The sequence below is a fragment of the Saccostrea echinata genome, unplaced genomic scaffold (genome assembly GCF_033153115.1).
Source record: "Saccostrea echinata isolate AGI-Se365-2 ecotype Australia unplaced genomic scaffold, CSIRO_AGI_Sech_v1 ptg000051l, whole genome shotgun sequence".
Classification (NCBI taxonomy): Eukaryota; Metazoa; Mollusca; class Bivalvia; order Ostreida; family Ostreidae; genus Saccostrea; species Saccostrea echinata.
The window spans coordinates 3037592-3060084 of NW_026889800.1; the positions used below are offsets into that span (position 1 = coordinate 3037592).

The 22493-nt window shown below is 35.3% G+C and overlaps 1 protein-coding gene across 1 annotated transcript; it reads right to left on the minus strand.

Annotated features, from left to right (window-relative positions):
- Positions 1–1678: 1678 nt before the first annotated feature.
- LOC133203440 (uncharacterized) lies at positions 1679–21221 on the minus strand. Its single transcript, XM_061339221.1, has 6 exons — positions 20405–21221; positions 18211–18516; positions 15903–16418; positions 10998–11095; positions 6885–8114; positions 1679–2350 (listed from the first exon to the last, which is right to left on the minus strand). Exons 1-6 carry the CDS (start codon positions 21219–21221, stop codon positions 1679–1681), a joined length of 3639 nt encoding a protein of 1212 aa, XP_061195205.1.
- Between the last annotated feature and the right edge of the window lie 1272 nt (positions 21222–22493).

Consider the following 22493-nt stretch of genomic DNA (forward strand, 5'->3'; position numbering starts at 1 on the left):
ATTCTCCTTAAAACTTATCTAAAAGCTACATGTACTAAACTAAAACAATCAAATACAATATTAAGAAATAAATTACTAAAGATATTCAAACTAATAACAATTGACTAAATATATATTTTCACAAAACTAAAGAATTGTCAAGAGTAACGTATTTCTCACAAGTAAATAGCAACAAAAACATATTTTAACCCTTTTTCCTGGTCGAAATGAATGTCAGCGAACGACAGGGGATTGGCAGAGTGGTCAGGGACTTAGTCAGGGGACACCAGGAGTTGACAGGGACGTCAGGGTATGTCAGGGGACATCAGGGGTTAGACAGTGATAACAGGGGCAAAGTCAGGGGACGTCAGGGAGTAGACAGGGTAGTCAGGGACAACGACAGGGGATCAAAGGAGAAAGTCAGGGGAGACAGGAAAATGTCAGGGACAGACAAGAGAAAACGTCAGGGGATTTTTTGGAATCTAAGGGGAAAATCATTACAGTAGTGTAATGATGAGCTTTAACTTTTGAGGTAAAGTATTTAAAAATTTGACCTCCTTATACTCTTTATTTTGAAAATGATCTTCATTAAAGGTTTGTGATTTCCCACTTTCTTGAAATCCACTGTTCTTAACATTAAAATAATTAAGGTAACAAATCTAAGTTCCTAATATCAAATTCCTATGTCCAAGACACGATGTAGTTACGATATCGACATATTACTTTTTATAGTTTGCTTTAATGCTTCTCTATTTTTGTGTGTTTATTACAGTACTTTCTGTTTTAAGAAGTTTTCCTTACTGTCAATATCCACGATATCGTACCAATATCGAATCATGATTGTTCAAAAGATTATGGTTTCCATCCTTAATATTGTTTTTTTTAACATGTGAGTTATTTGAAAACTATCTTTTATAAAACTTTCCCTGTAGTGTCGATATCATGTTTACTCAACCCTTGGTAAGTACCGTCCATGTTACTTTGTATGTGTGTTTATGTTTAAATACTTTACCTTTACGAAGATTGTACTTGCAATCGATATCAACGATATCGTACCGATATCGAATCATGATCGTTAAAACACATTACTTTACCAACCTTCACCCTAATACAAAACCTTACTTTTAACATATCCAAAGACAATAACTTCTGTGTTTCTTAATGCAACACTTGTGCATATTTACTTTCTGATTAATAAGTTTACCCTACTGTCGATATCGTCGATATCGACGATATCGTATCGATATCGAATCATGATTGTTAAAACATATTTAACAACTTTCTCCCTAACCCAACATCTTACTCTAAACCTCATCGAAGACAATAACAACCCCTTACCCTTTTTTATCATCATAATTTATTTTCATATTTATGCCCATAGTGAATCAATTTCGACATCACTTGTGGCCTTGTAAATTATGCTATACCTCATTGTGAAAATGAATTGTACAATAAGGATCGATACGATATCGTCATGGTATCGTCGATATCGACGACATCGACGTAGGCCCATTTAATAGTGCTGATCAGGATCGATATCGATACGATATCGACATAATATTATCGATATCGACATCGAATCCGTTCTTGGACATGTATGGAGTCAAATTCCTTGAATAAAATCATTCCGATTCGATTGTGAATTCTATTTCAAGTTACACATGGTTGTTAAGTATTCTAAACAGCATTCTACGAACTCCTAATTTGTAGCACCTTCATTAGGCTTGATTATTGTTTCTAATTCTTGGAAACTTGATTTGATTGTCTCCAAAATTCCTTGAATTTTGACATTTTTTATAATATCATCCTCATCTTCCTTTCTCAGGGTCAATATTTTAATATCAATAAGGTTATCAAAGTACTTCTTTCCGGTGAAGATTTCCAATCTTTGGCAGATATCCGACATCGTCAACCAGGTATCATCAAATTCTGTCTGAGAGGTAGAGGCTGAACTCACATGTGCAGTCAAACTGTTTCGGATTAACCTAATTCTCTCGATATCATCACCCACTGTCACCTCTCCTGCTGCTGGCTCTTCTCCCCATTTTCCTTTTGTTGGTTTAGGGATCGTTGAACAAATGTTTCTTATCATCTTGTATGATAATGAAATATCAAATTCCTTATATCCAGAATTTTTTGCTGTTTTCAAAATGTTTTCTTGATCTGGATTCAACTTCAGATTCATTCTCTTTTTGTTTGTTAAGGAATTCACCTTGTTCTCAATATAACAAGGGGGTACTTCTGATTCTAGAATATCTCTGTATGCCTGATTTAACACGTCGTTCATTGCCATTCCAAGTTTTGCAAATCTAGTTCGACCCTCAAGGTCTTGTCCAGAGGCCACTAGAGTGCTGGAAGTATCCACCTTTTTCTGAAACAAAAATACCCTTTGTTAATCTGTTGAAGCCAATTTAGCAGACACATAAAAGAAACAAAGAATAAATTCTATACAGATTATCCTACATGTATTTAGCAAAGCTAAACCTAAAGCAAATACAATTTGTATTTTTTTTTTAAATTACATATGATACAAAATTGAATGATGTTTCATTCCCCAATTCTTCAATTTTATCAAATAAGAGAAATTTAACAGTATTTGGTGAACTAATTTGCCACAGTTCCAGAAAAGGTGAAAAAATATGAGGAAAACTCGATATCATTGAGCTGGTGACCATCTTAGAGGACTCTGCTTTAAGTTAAGCAAAGTATTAGGATGAAAGAGACTAGGAAAGGATTGAAAGAGGACCGTTTTATGTTCAGAAGTTTTTGATTGCTTGAAGGAGAAAAATAATACTGCTCACATTGGTATCTAAAAACAAAAATAAAAAATGTTTTAGAAACATTTACAGCTCTTACGTTTATTTTTCACAATAGTTAACTTTATCGAACCAAAGTACGACAAAATAACCCCGAGACGTGTTTGATATCTTATATACTGTAAATCACTTTTATTCGCGAGAACTTTATTTTCGCGTAATTTTGCGAGACTTGCGTGCTGGCGAAAATTTCATTAGTATATTAATATTCCTTAAGATTATATAGAGCAATAACCACAATTTGTGAAAATTTTGTCTCGCTAATAAAGAGTTAATGAATATCTCGCGAGAATTTAGTGATTTACAGTAATGGATACAGGTCTTTTGAAAATATTAAGTTTTTCAAGGGGAGTTTATCAATGAATGGTATGATGTTACAACTATGGAGATTCTTCAATTACAAATTGAATTCAGCTTCTTTGATACTATTTGGTTGGTATTTGGTTCACTTCTTGAACGCCAGTATTTTTTTTTCCAAGTACTTTATTCATTTATCAAACTCAAATGGCATCTCAGAGACTGTGCACAAAAATTCCCCCATCTTTACTCCCTGTAAACCTGCATTAATTTTGTATGATTTGAGCTCACCCCTTCTGCCTTTCGGAGGCAGACACCAAGAATTTCAGTATCTTTTTTTCATCTTACCCATACATATAATGTACCAAAACTGGTTTAGGTCGTCATGATATAAGGCTGTAAATGTTCAAAAGCCAACAACAGACAACGGACAATGCATAATGGTGGAGAAACACAGATAGAAATAGGTCTGAGTGACTCAAGTTACCTAAACATAGGTAATCAAAGATTACGAAGCTCACCTCGACGAATATTATCTACAAGTAATGCAAATTTCACATCATATTTTTTTTCCAGTTAGTGTACATCCAAAGATCAATATCCATGCAAGTTTGATTTAAGTAGGACTTATAGTTATTTGGAAATAGACCTGCTCAAAAACTCTTAACCTGTTTACTACTCAAGGAAATTTTGGTCAGTTCCAAAATCCAAGGCAAGTCTGGAAGTTTTCATCCTTAGATGCACCATCTATACAAAGTTTATCATAACAGGCCATCATATTACTCCAAAAAATTATTTTGGTCACTCATCTGGAAAATGTAGGTCAGATTCAGACTCCAAAGCAAGTCTGGAAATATCCATCCCTTGATACATCATCCATGCTAATTTGGTTAAAATATGGCTAAAATTCACTCATGTGGAAAATCTAGGTTAGATCCAGCATCCGAAGCAGGTGATTTACTGTACATCCCTAGATGCATCACCCATGAAAGTTTGGTCCAGGTAGGGCTTATAGTTACTTGGGAATGGTCCTGCTCCAGAAACTTTAACCTGGTCACTCATCTGGAAAATCTAGGTCAGATCCAGCATCCGAAGCAAGTGTGGTAGTGTCCATCCCTAGATGCATCATCCATGCAAGTTTGGTCCAGGTAGGGCTTATAGTTACTTGGGAACAGACCTGCTCCAAAATCTTTAACCTGGTCATTCATGTGGAAAATCTAGGTCAGATCAAGCATCCGAAGCAAGTGTGGTAGAGTCCATCTCTAGATGCATCATCCATGCAAGTTTCGTACAGGTAGGGCTTATAGTTACTTGGGAATGGACTTGCTCCTAAAACTTTAACCGGGACGCCGACGCTAACGCCGACGCCGACACCGACGCCGACGCCTGGGGTATAGCATAAACTCATCTCGACTCCGTCGAGGTGAGGTAAAAATAGTTTGTTCAGAAAGAATCAAGATCATGACACATCCTTAGGCCATGAGAAATCTTAGTATGAAGTATAGCTTACTTAATTTCTCCATTTGGAATGGGTAAGAACTGTGCTTTTTTCAGTACCATTGACCAAATGACCCTGTGTCCAGATCACACTCTTGGGTAGCGTTACCTTTGCATCAAATGTGATCTTCAAGTTTTTCTCCATTACAAGATATAGTATGGGCAGGAATTAAACATTCTTTTCTGGAAAGGATCTTGAACCTGACCAAATAACCTAAGGCTAAGGTCAAGACACACCTGTAGATAATTCACAATTTTACATTTTTGTGCATATTAAGTACGAGGGTTGGTCAGAATGTTCGCGACCACAACTATCTTCGTAAAACTATTTTCAAGAAGTTTAAAATGAGCACATTATCATATGTAAAAATATTTATTTTGTTAATGTGTGAAGTTTTATTCCATGTTATCTAGTAGAGGTCATTTTACGAAATTTCAGCATTTTTTGTAACCACGGGGCAAACTCAACAACTTTGTGACGTCAAAAATATAGAATCATCAGGTTCTAAAACAAAAAGCTCTCCCTATACATTTCACACAGTATGGCCCTATACCAGTCCACTCATTAAAACGTCTCTCTATCACTTCAAATTTACTTTTCTAACAATTTTTCCAGTGGCATAATTTTGTTTGTCTCAATGTATGTTTTTTTTTTTTACTGTGCAACTGTGCATTTACATGATCAACAACTGTTAAGTGCCTTACTTTTACCAAGACCTTACTAAGTTTTTAAAGTTTTTGATAAGATTTTTACAGATATTCCGTTTTCTCACAAACCTTCCCTTTATGATACAGAGTCTCTATCATTCAGATACCGCCTGTGCCATGTACACACTCAGGCATGGCTAGCTTTTGACAATGTTTTGCTTCCTCCAGCATTTTGAGAGATTTTTGTAATCTTTTTTGTGCCGAAGTTTTCCAGAGTACAACACAAGTTGCATCGTTAACTGCATCTCCATGACATTCTACTTCATCGATTTTTACCATTTTTAATGATGACTGTCTATCTGATGAAACAAGGATATCGCTAGTCTCGTTTGAAGTCATCATTTCGCAAGTTTGATGATCGATGCAATGTTCTTGTCAGCAAAAAACAACCTGTCATGTAGTCAAATGCTGACTACGATTTTCCCCTTTTTCCCGATTATGACAAGGAGCACACGGCTGGTGTGGCCGGTCGGCATGGGATGCTCACTCTTCCATGGCTCCTGATCCCACCTCTAGTGTTTTTGGAGGTCCGTGTGTATTGTTTAAATGGACTTTGAGCTTGAATATTGTTCGTTATCACCATATTTCATTGATTTCTTTACAACGAAGCAAAATATTAATTTATTATTTGGAAATATGAAACGATGTAACAATTCTTTATTTGAACGTCTTGGATTTTTCCAGTTTTGCCTCATTCACAGAGGATATGACTACAGGTATTATTTGGAATATTCATTGTAAATTACGAAATTTTGACCTGCTCCGCCATCCGATTTTCCTATTTTTTTTAATTCTAAATAAGTTTGAAAAAAATCAGGATATTTTAAGAAAAAAAACTTAGTACACGTCTTTTGAATGAAATATATGCAAACACGGACCACTAAAACACCAGAGGTGGGATCAGGTGCCATGGAGGAGTGAGCAACCCCTGCGACAGGTCAATCGCGTGCTCCTTGTCATGATCGGGAAATAACGGGAAAATCCTTCGACAATTCAGTGTGTAAATAATGGTCTAACAATTAGTATGAAAAATGTCATTCAGCATTTGACATAATGATAGATTGTGTTTTAACTGAGACTGTTGATATTCTTGTTTCATCAACTTGTTTGTCAGTAATTTACAATAATTTACCTCGTTTTAGACATTGTTCATACGTAGAGCAATAGAGCATGCTCTTGCGTATCGAATCAACTGAGAGGTATAAACCCTGTATGCAGGTCTACTGAATTTATTGTTGGAACATTTCTACCAAATTTGGATATATGATATTAAGTAAAAAAGTTATGAGAGTATTCCACGAACTTTCCGAACAACCCTCGTATGAACTTCTAATATCTTTCCATTTCTGAACACAACTCTTTCTGTTTTTTTGTGCCACTGACCTTTAACGATCCCAAATGACTTTTGTAAAAATCAATTCATAATGATAATCTCAGATTGTAAGCAATTTCTGTTCTAGTGTGATCTTCATAGTTTTTTTCTTTACATAGATATAACCCAGACATAACAGACTGATAAACAAGATGATTCCTATATATCCCTTCAATTATTGTTTGCTGGGGGATATAATGATACGTAATAGCTACCTTTTCCCAGAACCCTAGAGTGTTCTGTACTTTTATCACATGTTTCTCCTGAAGTTGACACTTGCACTGAGTTTTTTCAGTGTTGATTTCGGAGAGTTCACTTGCAAGGTTAAAAGATATATCGTTATTATAACAAATAATGTTCTGACATTTGTATCCTCTTTCAAATGACTTTTTGATGCTTTTGTTAAGAAATGTTTTGGTCATTTTTTCTATGGCATTTTCAATGGAGTCTCCAATTTCAATTGAAACCTCTTTATCTACAGTCAATGGTCTGATTCGTAACACTTGCAACTGAATATCATCATTACAAATGCCAAGAACAACAGTATGTTCTTTATGATCAAACACTGCTGCTGTTTGATAAAGACATAGACTCCCTTCATTATCTTCATCTGTTGACACACTCCATCTTAAAAAACTCATGCAGTATGCTATCAGTCTGTAGAACACAAACATGGCAAAAGAGGTGAACCGATAGCACAAAATGGAGGAACATTCCCATTTATCTTCGCAGAAGTCAGTTTTAAACTGTTTTTTGTTCATACATGGGACATACCATGACATGCCACCTTCTGATACAGCCTCAAAAGACTCCAAAGGTACCAGCATTTGAAGCTTCTCCATGTATGACATAATTTCACTTTTGTTTTTCAAGTATGAAGGTTCATCTTTCCATAGTGCATCTATCACTTTATCTTTAAGTTCCCCCGTTTTGTTGAAGGATTTCCATTCTTTTATTAATCTAGTTATGCAGTCTTTGTTGATATGGTTTTCATCAGCAATAATCTTGCTGAATGCTTTAGCAAACCACTGAATGTCAAGTACTACATGTTCCTTCAGTTTCTCTTCTTCATAGTACAAAAGAAGGCCATTGTCATGGAAACACTTTAAAAATGTAGACATTTCCTCATTATTTTTAATCTGGTATTCACGAGGAAGGGATACGTTGAGTCTCCAAATTTCATCAAGGGACAAAACCTTCCAGGCTCCATCGTATAATAACTGTTCCATTAAAGCCCAAGAAGAAGGCATTTCAGTTTTTGTATTGATCTCGTCTGTAAATAGTTCGACTATGGACTTTTTCATTGATTCCAACATTTCCTTTGATTTGTCATTTAGTTCAACTAGACCCACAGCATATTCCCGATCATTCAGAGACTCACTTAACCAATCTCTGTCCTCGTCTGGTACAGCTTTCCAGAACTCTTTGAAGTATTTCTTTATTTCCTGATGAGAAGAATAAAGTAGCTATGAAATATTACAAGATGCCCATTGGAACACAAAGCTCACCTATGTCTTATTGGCCCTCCGGTTCCTCACTACAAGATTTTATACTAGAAATATGTCCATACAACATAATTGACCCATCTAGGGCTCATTAGTAATGCAACGTAAGAAATTGCAATAATGTATATAGTTTGATGAAAATATCATGGAAATTTCTTTGAAACAGTTTTATAGACAATAATCAATAAAGTCAAAGGTCACTGGGAAGGTCAAATTAAAACAAAATTGGATAAAGTTGATAAATTCTCACCAAAGTATGTATCAGTGCAAATGCTCATATAAAAACATCATGAATACTTTTTTTGAAACTGAGAAAAATGTAAATTTAAGAAAAGTGAAGTCAACGTCAAGGTAAAAAAATGTTGATGCAGTTAAATAGCTCTCATCAGTTTGTATCAGCATATGAAGTTTGATAACAGAATCTTAAATAGTTTCTTTAAAATTGAGCTAAGCACTAATTAAAGAAAAGTGAGGTATACATCAGAGGAAAGGTCATGGTCAATAAATCTTGATGCAATCAGTGTTTATCAGCAAATAATATTTGATAAAAATATCTTAAATGGTTTCTTTAAAACTGAGCTTAACAAAGCGTGACTGAAGGACATACAGAAGGACGGAAAACGGACATGATAAAAACTATGTACCCAGTCATAGCGGGGCATAAAAATTCTATTTTTAATGTCATGGAAATTACTTATTCCATATTGTGGCTCCACCTTTGCCCCAAAGAATCATGGCAAAACCCAACTTATAACCTCACATGAATCAACACATCCTAGGTATGCTTCTGTATAATTATGACCAATATGGCCAAGCTGTTCTGCATAAGAAGTAAACAGGCATAAGGTGATATTTGATCCAAAAATTAGGATAGCCTTGTGTTTTTTAAAGAATGTTTTTAACAATTAGTACCTCAAAGATTTCATTTCAGAATGAATTATGAAGATAACTATCAGTTAATTATGATCAAAAGTCCAAACACGCTGTTCTCGAAATTTGTTAACATTTTCCTTATGCATTTGCAAGCAAACTTCCATCCCCATTGTGACCCCATTCTACACAAACCAGAATATTCAGATTAATATCACTAATCATGGCCCTTTTGTTCTTGAAAAGTTAATTTTAAAATTTTAAAACACTTTTTTCTAGAATACATATACATATATATATATATATATATATATATATATATATATATATATATATATATATATATATATATATATATATATATATATATATATATATATATATATACACACTCATGGAAACTTTAATCTCATATTGAGCCCCACTCTACCCTTTGTGTCATGATTTGAAACATAAATCATTCTACACTACCTTTGAATTCTTGCAATCAAATTTATTTAAAAGTTTTATGATCACATCCATGTCGGTTTTGCATATTTCCTATCTATCATCATGTAAATCTTTGATCCCCAATTGTGGCCCCATCATATATAAAAATTGAATGCATTTGCCGTTCTTCAGTCCCCACTCTTCTTTAATGGGAAATTATTTATTATACAATGTATTGAATGTAAGGAAGCTAACACATAGGTTTTCATATTTTCTGGTCCAGTGGTTCTTGAGAAGTAGCTTTTATATTACCCAAATACAAGTCGTTTTCATTATTTCTATTATCTACTCTTGAAAGAAGCTATGACCCTCCATTTGAACAAACTTGAATCCCCTTTACCTAGAAACGCTTTTTGGCAGGTTTGTTTAAAATTGACATGTAGTTCTGGAGAAAATAAAAATGTGAAACGTTAATGATGATGGCTTCAACAGACAAAGGAAGAGATCAGAAAAGCTAATTCTTTGGCACTGCTGAGTTATAAATACAACGTTTTAATGCTATGATATGCTGTAATGCTAAGTTGAATAATCAAATTTAAAAATCTTAAATTTAAGTATGAAAATTTGTACACAGTTTCGTAGTATAATCGAAATCAGAGGTAGAGATAGCTGCAATAATGTAGCCCTCTCCAATTTTTTTTAATCTGATATTTTCAGGAGAGGGCTACAATTCCACTGCATCTCCGTAATGGTGCAAATATATTTTTTTAGATACGGGAGACTGCAGGCAAAATAAATTGTTTTTGCATTCAACTTACTTCCAATGAGACGGAATTTTTATTCACTATCAACATCATAGCCCTCTATAGGCTAAAATTAAGTAAAATAAATCTGCGTGTTTACCAGTCGTTCTCCTCAGCAGCCATGACAGTTCTCGCGTGATGTACTGAGACTTGCGCTTGAAATTTAGAATCACTTGATAAAGTAAATGTCGGTGTTGATAAATGTTTGTGTTGTATGATATCACTAAACATCGATAAATAAAAGCATTCCATGGGATATTTTTTTTTCATAAACAGTGATATTTATGCTTAAAATAAGGGAAATCCTAAACGATCCGCTCCCCCAAGATCCCGAATTCTCATTGGTTGTCCCGAAATAAAATCGATCAAGGTCAGTAAACATGGCGGATAAATTTAAGTTGTGATGTTGACATACACGAAAAATAACCGATATACGGATTGTTCTGTATAATTTTGGATAAATTCATGTCTTGCATAACTACATTTTATGAGTTCAGGTAAGATATGTTAATAAAATACCCAGTTACTGATAATTTGAGCCGAAATCTGTGCGGTAGTGAATCACTCCCGCACTTGCACCATTACGGAGATCCTAAGGAGTTGTAGCCCTCTCCAAAAAAAAAAATCGGAGAGGGCTACATTATTGCAGCTAAGGTAGAGAGAGAGAGAAAAATATTTTGTATTCACACTATTTGTGATATGTGTTAGCCTTAAAACTTACATCTGTAGATTTTTTTTCTGTGTGTGTGACAACAACAAACAGTGGTGCCTTAGTGCCTCCAAATGTCTTGATCAAGATAATCCAAAACTTCAGGTAGTCTAAAAAAACAAATATTGCATTATAATATAGGTAATAAACAGGCAGGTGTCTCTAACGAGTGTGCAGCTCTTCTGCTTTGTACTTAAAAGTGGAAAGACAAAGTTGCACCTGGAAGTCAACTTATTTAATTTTTGGTTTTACAGGTACAGAATAATATATCTTGATGTTTTTAAAACTCTTAACAAATTTATTGAAATCAGCATAAATTATTAGAGACTGCATTCTGAACACATTCTTCTAACAACTAGGGCAACACCTTACCTTGACATTAAAAATGGACTACACTAAAGTGTAAAAAAAATTCATACATTCTATTTTAAAGTAAATTTAAATGAAAACACTCCTTGTATAATAAGCAAGATGAGTTTGGGAAACACTGATGTCCCTGTATGGCAGCTTATTTCGAAGGTTAAAGTTTCTCAAATCAAAGTCAAACCCAAATATCAAGGTCAAGAGATGAATAATGTTTCCCAGAGAACGGTCTTATCTCAGGCAATATAACTGTGAAATATGAAAGCCCTAGTATCAACCATTTTAGGTTATGGCGATTATAGTTTTTGAAAAGTTAGTCAAACATCAAGGTCAAATGCTGAAAATTAATGCTGCCCACGGGCAGGCCCAAGAAATACATATGTGAAATATGAAACATCTTTTTTTTCTCATATTCATTAATGTGAGCCATACATAAACTTCAAAAGCTTGTCATAGCTGAGGGGTGGCAATGGGGATAAGCTCCCATTGTCTATAAAATGCTCCTCACTGCGTGCGCCTCCAAAAGCCTCCGACAACCAAGTCCAGCTCCTAGCCTGCCCGTGTGGCTTGCATGAAATATATGAAGATAACGAACAGTATTCAGGCTCAAAAGTCCATGAAACAATACAAAATAGGAGCAGAGCAAACACGGACCTCCAAACATCAGAGGTGGGATCAGGTGCCATGGAGGAGTGAGCATCCCCTGCCGACCGGTCACACCCGCCGTGTGCTACTTGTCATGATCGGGAAATAACGGAAAAATCCGTCGACAATTCAGTGTGTAAATAATGGCTTAACAATTTGTATGAAAAACGTCAGTCAGCATTTGACTCAATGATAAATTGTATTTGCTGACAAGGTTATTGTATCGACATAGAACTTACGAAATGATGACTTTAAACGAGACTGCTTACATTCTTGTTTCATCAACTTGTTTGTCAATAATTTACCTCGTTTTAGAAATTGTACATACATAGAGCATGCTCTTGCGTATCGAATCAACTGAGAGATATATACCCCGTATGCAGTTGATGAAGGTATATTGCTGCATAAGTAAGGGAAGTTGACGATTGAAAAGTTAAAGTCATCACGTTTATCATAAAGCTTGGTTGTTAGATTACCATTAACGTCTTTTTCAAGTAAAATATCCAAATATGAAACAGATGTGTAAGACTCTGTGGTATCTTTTATCTCAAGCTCACAAGGATATATCGTATCGACATAAGAATGGAAATAGCCATTATTAATTGACAATACGTCGTCGATATATCTAAATGTCGAGTTGAAGGCCACGGCAAGTGTTTTTCTTCTTTTCACGTACAAGATTTTGGACAAATTCTGCTTCATATGAATACAAAAAAAGGTCTGCTAATAACGGGGCGCAATTAGTACCCATGGGAATTCCAATAGATTGTTGGAAGACCTGGTCTCCAAAAACTACATAGATATTGTCAATCAGAAACTCAAGCATCTTTTTTATGTCAACTTCAGAGTACTTGTGTGTACAATCAGAATGGTTTTTAACAAAATAGTTTTGCAAATGACCAATGACAAGGTAAGTCAATTTACGAGTTCCATTTTTATTGAAAAAGCAGCTGTCAATGATATCAAAAAGCCTGGACTTTAATTTATCGTAGGGAATGGTTGTGTATAAAGTTGAAAAGTCGTAAGTTTTAAAGCTGTTGATTTTGGTAAAATCTTGTGATTTCAAATTTTCCAAAAGTTCCTTGGAATTTTTAAGTATCCACATCTGATTTACACCACTTCTCGAATAAATTGTTGCACAGTACTCATAAAGCCCGCCGGAACTGCTATTACCGATAGGAGAACGGGTGAAGGAGAGTTACCTGGCGCCTGAAAACCAGTGCTTAGGGTAGATGGGCTCAACAGTCTTTGAGGATAGCTCGTCTAAGAGAAGGAAAACTCTGATTTTTAAATCTCCACTGCTTTGCGGCCATATCACTAATGGAAAAGGCTAGGTGAAGGAAATCACATACAAAACTGAATGGGCGGACTTTGCTCAATATCCAGGGATGGAAAGCAGTCTAGGAAAATTAAACCACCTTTCCTCAGGGTTATTAAAGGTTTGTGTAGGGTCAACAACCCTGCCTATAAAAAGCAAAGTTACAGAAAGCATCAATGAAAAACCAAACCAACCAACCTGATTGGACCTACTTCAAGGGGACCTATGATGCTGCACAATAAAAGCAGAAAGGAAGCTGCAGGGCTGACTCCCTTTATGACACTAAGGCAACCATCAGACTCCCTACTTGTAACATCAGAACAACGTATGAAGCAGGTAGAACAGCACAATTAGCAAAGGAGATGAAGCACTACACTATTGTCTTCTAGGACTGAGTGGCCTGGGACAAGGTGGCTAGAGAAAGGACAGCTTAGGTTGACCACTGGATAAACACTGTTGTATTCAGGACACACCACAGAGAAGCCCCCAAACCGAAGGTGAAGGCATAATTCTATCCCTAAAAGTAGGCATAATGCTATCCCTAGATCACGTGTTCTTATCAGATGGGAACCTGTCAACTCCCAGATAAGAACAGCTAAGTTCAACACCAAGAAAAGCAAGATCAAACTTAACATCATCCAGTGTTATGCCTCTACCAATGATGCCGATGATGAAAAGAAAGACACCTTTCGCCAGCAACTACAGGCAGTCTTGGATAAAACAGGGAAGAAAGATATGACGATACTCATGGGCGACTTCACTGCAGAGAATGAAGCTGAAAACACTGGCTAAAATGGACACACAAGGAATGGGCTACATGAATGAGAATGGCAAAAGATTCTCAGACCTATGATCCCTTAAGCAGCTTGTAATAGGAGGAAGCATCTTCTCTCATAAACGGTTTCACAATGGAGATCCCCTAACCATGTTATAGAGAATTAGATCGACCATATATGTATCAACAAAAAATTTCGAAGAGCATGGAAAGATGTCAGGGTAATGAGAGGAGCAGCCATTACATCAGAGCACCATCTTCTAATGACAGCATTAAGACTACTCCTCAAGAAGTTTAACAACATTATAAACACTAGGACAAGGTACAACTTGAGTGTCCTCAAAACAAAGGAAGGGAAGACAGCTTGTCCAACAGATTCCAGCTGCTACAAGACCAGTTAAAAAATGATACTAACATCGAGACCCACTGGCAGCACATCAAGGAAATGTGGCGAAAAACATGTGAGGAAGTGCTTTGCAGAAGAAAGGTTTGACACAAAGAGTTGATTTCTGTTGATACCATGAGGAAACTGGATGTGAGGAAGGAGAAAAAAAAAGCAGCACTGAACACAAGCCAGACAAGAGCAGCAAAGACACAATTCTCAAGAGGACTACACAACCATTGATAAAGAAGTTAAGTAAAACATTAGGAAAGACAACCTGACCAAGCAAGCTGAAGAAGCGATGGAACCAGGAAACTTGAGGGAACTGTATATGGTCACAAAGAACCTCTCCAACAAGTTCCAGCAGACAGACAAGCCAGTGAAGGAGAAGAAAGGGAATCCTAACACAACAACCAAGGAACAATTGAAGAGGTGGGTAAAACATTTTGGAGAGCTATTAAATAGACCAACGTCACAAAACACCTCCAGACATACAAATAGCTAATACAGACTGTCTGATCGACTGCGACAAGCCAACAAAGACGGAGATCAGAAGAGCAATCACTTCACTTAAGCGGCAGGGCCTGACGAGATACCAGCAGAAGCCATCAAAGCTGATACAGAGAGAGCTCTTGACATCCTGTACAACCTCTTTAAGAAGATCTGGGAGGAAGAGAACATTCTGGAGGAATGAAAAAAAGGGAATCCTTGTTAATGTGCCAGAGAAGGGTGATCTGAAGGACTGCAGTAACAAATGGGGAATTATGCTTCTACCAGTGCCTGGCAAGGTGCTCAACAGTATCCTTCTTGAGAGGATGAAAGAAGAAGTGGACCAAAGCTCCGTGACCAGCAGGCTGATTTTAGATACAACATGTGCTGACCAGATAGTTAGTGTGCGCATCATCATTGAACAATCACTTGAGTGGAAGTTCCCCCTCCATATCAACTTCATCGACTTTAAGAAAGCATTCGACAGCTTGGACCGAGAGAAAATGTTGAAGATACCTGATTCAAGGCATGACATACAGGGTTGACAATGCAGGCTAGATGTTCGAGAGTTTCGAGGTCAAGACAGGAGTTCGACAAGGATGTTTGTTGTCACCATTCCCTTTCCTCTTGGTCATTGACTGGATCATGAACAACTACCACATCAGGCAGAAACAATGGTATACAGTGCGCACTTCTGAAGCAACTAGACAACCCCAACTTTTCCGATGATCTGGCTCTCCTTTTGCACAACCACTGTTAGCCTGGAGGCGTGACTTAGAGGCAGAACTAAAGGCATAGGACATGAACTAGCACAAAGCAGCATAAGCAGTCCAAAACTTGTTCGTTGGAGGTCTGTCGTCGATAGCCTATGCTCCTTAAGGAAAGACAGGCCTAAGTAAGAAAGTAATTATTACATAAACTTGATATCACAACATCATGCCTTACCTTTGTAAGTCCACACAGAGAAAATTGATCCTTCTTGATTATCTTTCTCTTTACTGACAACATCTTCAAACCTCTTAGTCATGTCCAACACGAGGATGAAGAAGGCCTTTGGTGTTACGTAAATTTGGTGACAGGCATAATATGCTAACTGCCCAGCAAAATCCAGCATGCTAACAGTTGGTATATTCTCTTTTTCAGACAAGATTTTCTGAAAAATTTCATCCTTTACCATTGCTTGTGCTTCTGAGGAGAGAACACTGGCCATTGTCTCTACTGTATTCTCTTCTCCTTTGCCTTCAGTTGGAGAACTAGACAACTCAACATTCCTTTCTTTCTTTTCTTCTCTGCTATAAATTACTTCAGTATTTGTATCAGAACTTATCACTTCCAAACTGTCTTCTATATTTTCTATATTTTCATTTGAGTTGGAAAAGTCATCTGCACTGCTCACGTTTGGTTTCAAATCTGCAGCGTTTATCCTGATAAATGTCTTCAAGGGCGAGTCATCAGCAGCTACTGTTAATAAGAACTTTTATTATTAGGTAAATGATTTCCTTATTAAAAACATCATATAGTGACTATATATCTCTTTTACCAAATTAAAGGATTGGATGCAAATATTCTACTGATTGTATCAATCTTGTATCTGTATTCATTAATACATCATGAAGCCTAATTTATAATGAAAACAAGCTATATTTATCTATTTTGGTTAATTAATGTCACTCATCATTTTATATATTAAGGTCAGACAATACGCTCCTCGGATATCTGTTTTTTTTTATATCTTTTTATGTATGAAAAATATTTCAAATAATTACCTTATGATTTTTAAACTGGTTTCTAATTGTCTTAAAATACAAAACGCTTAACTTTTTATATTGACAATTTAAGTTATTTCTAAAAGTATAAAGGAAACACCATCATCTGGTATATTGCACAAATGCCTGGTAATAAAGGTACGTGAATTTTTTGTGAAGAAATATGTTAATGTACTCATACTTCAATGACAAAATCTTGGAAAAAATATATATTCATCAACGTATCGTCTGTCCTTAAGTACGTATATTTCACATAAGAACCAGACAGCCAGTGGTACATTAATATAAAACTTTGATTAGAATCAAATCATAATTATTAAATTTACTGTATTTTAAATATTGATCTACATCTTTCTTGTTACTATAGAAACCAAATTGCATTACACTGAAATCCCATGTTTACAATGTTTTCAATCTTATAATCGCTAAGATTGACGTCTCGACCGCTCAACTTTGACGACGTCAAAACGTATGACTCTGAGTTACCACAAGACAGAAGCAAAGGGAACATCAAAGAAAATGTAGTAAACTGAAAATTCAATATTTTGTAGTTGCATATGAATTTATTTCACTCGAGAGACAGGCTTTTTTTTTATATTTTCACTCATGTTTCGCCCTCGTGAAAATATATATAAAAAAATCCTATGCCACTCGTTAAATGAATTTCATATCCAACTGCAATTTTTCATAAAATATCCTCTGTATTACGCTTACAAAAAGCTAAATCGTCGGTCCCTTGCACTTCATTATAAGCGTGTTTAAATGTACTGTGATTCCTTTCACGCCTTATACTTCTTGAAAGATTTAATCCAATTGTCAGTTGGTTTGACCCCTTGAAGCGTGACAAAGTATTTTTTCAATATACTCTTCTTTTAGCTCCAATATTGCAGCCTTGGGACCAGTTCAGAGATTTCACTATTGTTTGCACATGTAACAGAGAAGTATCTATTTCTAAAACCAGGCAAAAAATAGACAAATAAGTTGATGAAACAAGGATATCAACAGTCTCGTTTGAAGTAATCTTTTCGAAAGTTTTATGGTCGATACAATGACCTTGTAAGCACATGCAACCTATCACTGAGTCAAATGCTGACTGACGTTCTTCATACTAATTGTATGGCCTTTATTTATACACTGAACTGTCTACAGTTTTTTCCGTTTTTTTTTTTCGAACATGACAAGGAGCACATGGAGTGTGTGACCGGTCGGCAGGGGATGTTCACTCCTCCATAGCACCTGATCCCACCTCTAAATTTTGAGGTCCGTGTTTGCTCTGCTACAAATTTGTATCGTTTCATTGGAACTTTCGAGATTGAATACTGTTCGTTATCTTCATATTTCATCTTGTTTTGTCTACCTTATTTTCAAAGTATGTTAATAATTTAAATCCTTTTCAAAAATAAGATATACTTTAATGAAGAATCTGATGAATAGGAGAGAAATTTTGTTCATTTGTCCTATGAATAAGTATCAGAAATTATTTTTACCTTCTAAATTTCCATCTTTAACAATGAAGAGATGTTGATGAACTTCAAGTCCCCTGGTGGACTCTGTAACTTCACTGACATTTTGACGTTTCCATCTTAATCGCTTCAGCAGTTTTGTTAGTTCCCAGGTTGACTCTGTTACTTCACCAACATTTTGACTTTGCACTTTCAATCGCTTCAGTAGTGTTGTTTTTCCAGCCTCGGCACATCCAACAAGTATTCCTCTGGCATGGGAAACAGTTGTCTTCTCCTTCCTCAGGAATTTCTTCAACTCATCAACTTTATCAAAATCATCACTGCTTGGATCTTAAAAAATAGATACAATCATGCATGTTTTTCAAATATTCCACAGACACATGAATGACTTTTTCTTTCATTTAACAAATAAAAAAATTAAGAATATATATACTGGATTTAGCTGGTTTACATTTCAGCGCAAAATACACCTGAGTACTAGGTTTTTTATTTGTTTGTCTTGTTTCCCTCTCGAGAATTTTTCACTCATATGAAGGAGCCACCACTTGCTGATGAAGGGCTGCAAATTTATTCTTATTTATTCCTATACTCGAATAGAAGTGAGGGATCTTTTTCTTGCCAGCACCTACTGCAACAAGGGACCTTGGTTTATATCGTCTCATCCGAAGGACCGGTCTCCATATCCCGCAGGGGATTTGAACCCGCAAGGTAAGGATCCTTCAACTGTGACTCTAGAGCAGACGCTCTAACCATCGCGCCACATGGGCGACACGAGTTCCAGGTTAAATATAGGTAACCAGAGATTAATGTACAGAGATAACTTCAACGAATGTTGACTTAAGTAAGGCAAAGTCCCACATTAAACTAATAGTCTAGTATTGTACATCCGAAGATGCAACATGTATGCAATTTTGATCTGATAGGGCTTGCAGTTGTTTGGGAATGGACTTATCCAAAAACCTCAAACAAGTAACTCATCCAGAATAATGCAAATCAAGCATCTGAAGCAAGTTTATCTGTGTTCATCCCTTGATGCATCATTGATGCAAGTTTGGTTCAGATAGGCCTTATAGTTTCTTGGTAATGGACCTGATCACTCATCTGGAAAATGTAGGTCAAATCCAGCATCCGAAGCAAGTCAAGTAGCGTTCATCCTTAGATGTATCATCCATGCAAGTTTGGTCAAGGTACGGCAATTGGTCACTTTAGAATGAACTTGCTCCAGAAAACATAACCTAGTCCCTCATCTGGAAAATGTAGGTACGACTCTGCATCCGAAGCAAGTCCAGAAGTGTGCATCTTTAGATGTATCATTTATGCAAGTTTGGTCATTTTAGGCCGTATAGTTACTTTAGAATGAAGCTGCTCCAAAAACTTTTTTAAATTTTGTCAAATCAATATTTTTACAATTGTCAATACATTTTCTAGGAAAATGTTAATAAAAAAGAATTTTTTAAATCTTAACCATAAAATTTCTCCAAACCCTTATATCTTATATTATATAAGATATAAGGGTAACAATAGTATAATATGTATTATATATACGTAATTGTATTCTCATTTCCTATCATCAAATGGGATTTCAAATTAAAATTTTGGCTGAAAATGGAAGACACAGACATTTCTGCATTGTTCTTTATTTTGGAGTTCTCTCCCTTTGACCTCCCCAGCGTAGCTATGGTCAATAAGAGTGTGTTAACTCTCTGTCCCCTAAACATAGCGTTCAACAAAGCCTTTCTAGCTACAGACCTGATAGAGACGAGTCTACCTGTTGAAGGAATATTTGTAAACGTCAGTAACCTACCCTTTATTATTGGTTTTCACTGCTAAATAGGAGATCAAATTAACTCTCAATGATTGATTTACATGTATAAGTTAAAACGAAACTATGTATTAAATCTTTTATTCTTCAGAAAACTGTCTTGCTGATGTCCTTAAAAGTAATCTTACTAATTAATTAACGAACAAACCCAGTTTTTACAAAAAATATATTCAAACTACAATTTACAATCCTTGATATGTCCTCATCTTAGAAATGTTTCTTGTTACTAAACGTCACAAATTATAATTTAATTAAACATAAACTGTAAAGCACTGTAAACAATGAATACAATTATTCATTAATGACCTCCCCAATAATTATGTAATTGTAATTATTAAATTGTACACACAAACCATTGTAAAACAAAACACATAATCTTACTTTTGTATTACTTACCGCTCTGGGGGTCGCTGTATACAAGTCTGTATAGGTTCACTTTGTTGTTCGCTGTTGCGATCCAGAGAAGCTGAGTTCTATCATCATAACTTAGGCCCCGTGGTCTGTCTTTCCTGTGTGATGTCTGTATATGTGATAGGAATTGTCCGTCCTTGTCAATCATCTGTACTGTGTAGGTGTTAGCATCACACACCAGGATGTGTGACAGCGCGTCAGTACAGATTCCACGTGGTGTTAGTCCTGATCCTGGTGGAGGTCCTGTGTAGGAGAAGCGATGACTTCCTCCACAATCTGTCACCACTACACAGGGCCAGTCAGACACAATAACATCTCCAGTACGGTTCTCTGTGATGTAGATAGGTACACTATACAGTCCCTGACCTTCGTTGTCATACTGTATGGTCTGGATGTGTTCTCCTGTGGAGTTATACCGCACTAACTTGGCTGTATCTGTATCACGTCTATACATCCCGACCAGCAGGTCTCCAGTGGAATGGGAGCTGTAGACAGACAGTGGATACCATAGTGCTGTGTTATACTTTATAAATGTAGTCTTTACTTTGTGATCTATAGACAGTTTGTTGATGTTATACTCCCTGTCTATATAAATTAAATCACCATTTCTGTTCACAGTGTGTACTCCATAAAGAGTAGATATACCTGTCAGATGATGTAGTTTATCACCTGCTGTGTTTGTCAAGATGAGATTGTTATAAGCATCACTGATCCAGACCCGGTCTGACGATACACGGGAAATGTGACGACACTCCCTAACACCTTTCACTGTGACAGATTTCTGTAACACTAATCTATACATATTTACAGCAGACACTTATTTCATCTTTATCCTGTGGTTTTATAACAGAATCCCGTGTAGATTTCCTCAGTCAGGGAGATTTCTCTGTAAATAACAACATTGTTCTATAATTATCTACAACAATAACAGAGCTATATTTAGGATATACTCATATATACCAATGCCTTGGTTTTAAGAACTTTTAGATTTTAATAGAATTAACAGATAAACATAAATACCTTAACGCTGGGTGCTGAATGCTTAATACTCTTAATAGTCTTAATGAATAGCAGCCTCCAAGTGTTCTCAATCAAACCTGTCTAACAAAGCAATGTTTACAAGTTAATATACATAAACCTGTCTAACAGAGCAATATTTACAAATTAATATACATAAACCTGTCTAACAGAGCAATATTTACAAATTAAAACACACATAAACCTGTCTAACAAAGCAATATTTACAAATTAAAACATATATAAACCTGTCTAACAAAGCAAAATATTTACAAATTAAAACATATATAAATATTACATAAACCTGTCTAACAAAGCAATATTTACAAATTAAAACATATATAAACCTGTCTAACAAAGCAATATTTACAAATTAAAACATACATAAACCTGCCTAACAAAGCAATATTTACAATTTAAAACATACATAAACCTGTCTAACAAAGCAATATTTACAAATTAAAACATATATAAACCTGTCTTATAAAGCAATATTTTTCAAATTAAAACATATATAAACCTGTCTAACAAAGCAATATTTACAAATTAAAACATATATAAACATTACATAAACCTGTCTAACAAAGCAATATTTACAAATTAAAACATATATAAACCTGCCTAACAAAGCAATATTTACCAAAAAAAAAATAATAATAATAATAATAAACCTGTCTAACAAAGCAATATTTTCAAATTAAAACATATATAAACCTGCCTAACAAAGCAATATTTACCAAAAAAAAAAAAAAATAAAATAAACCTGTCTAACAAAGCAATATTTACAAATTAATACACATAAATCTGTCTAACAAAGCAATTTTTACAAATTAAAACATATATAAACCTGTCTAACAAAGCAGTTTTTACAAATTAAAACATATATAAACCTGTCTAACAAAGCAATATTAACAAATTCAAACATATATTAACCTGTCTAACAAAGCAATATTTACAAATTAAAACTTATATAAATTGTGAGATGCTGGAAGACTTTATAGATTCTTATAATGATAAATATAAAATCATTTGAAACATTACATTCATCTACCGTGTA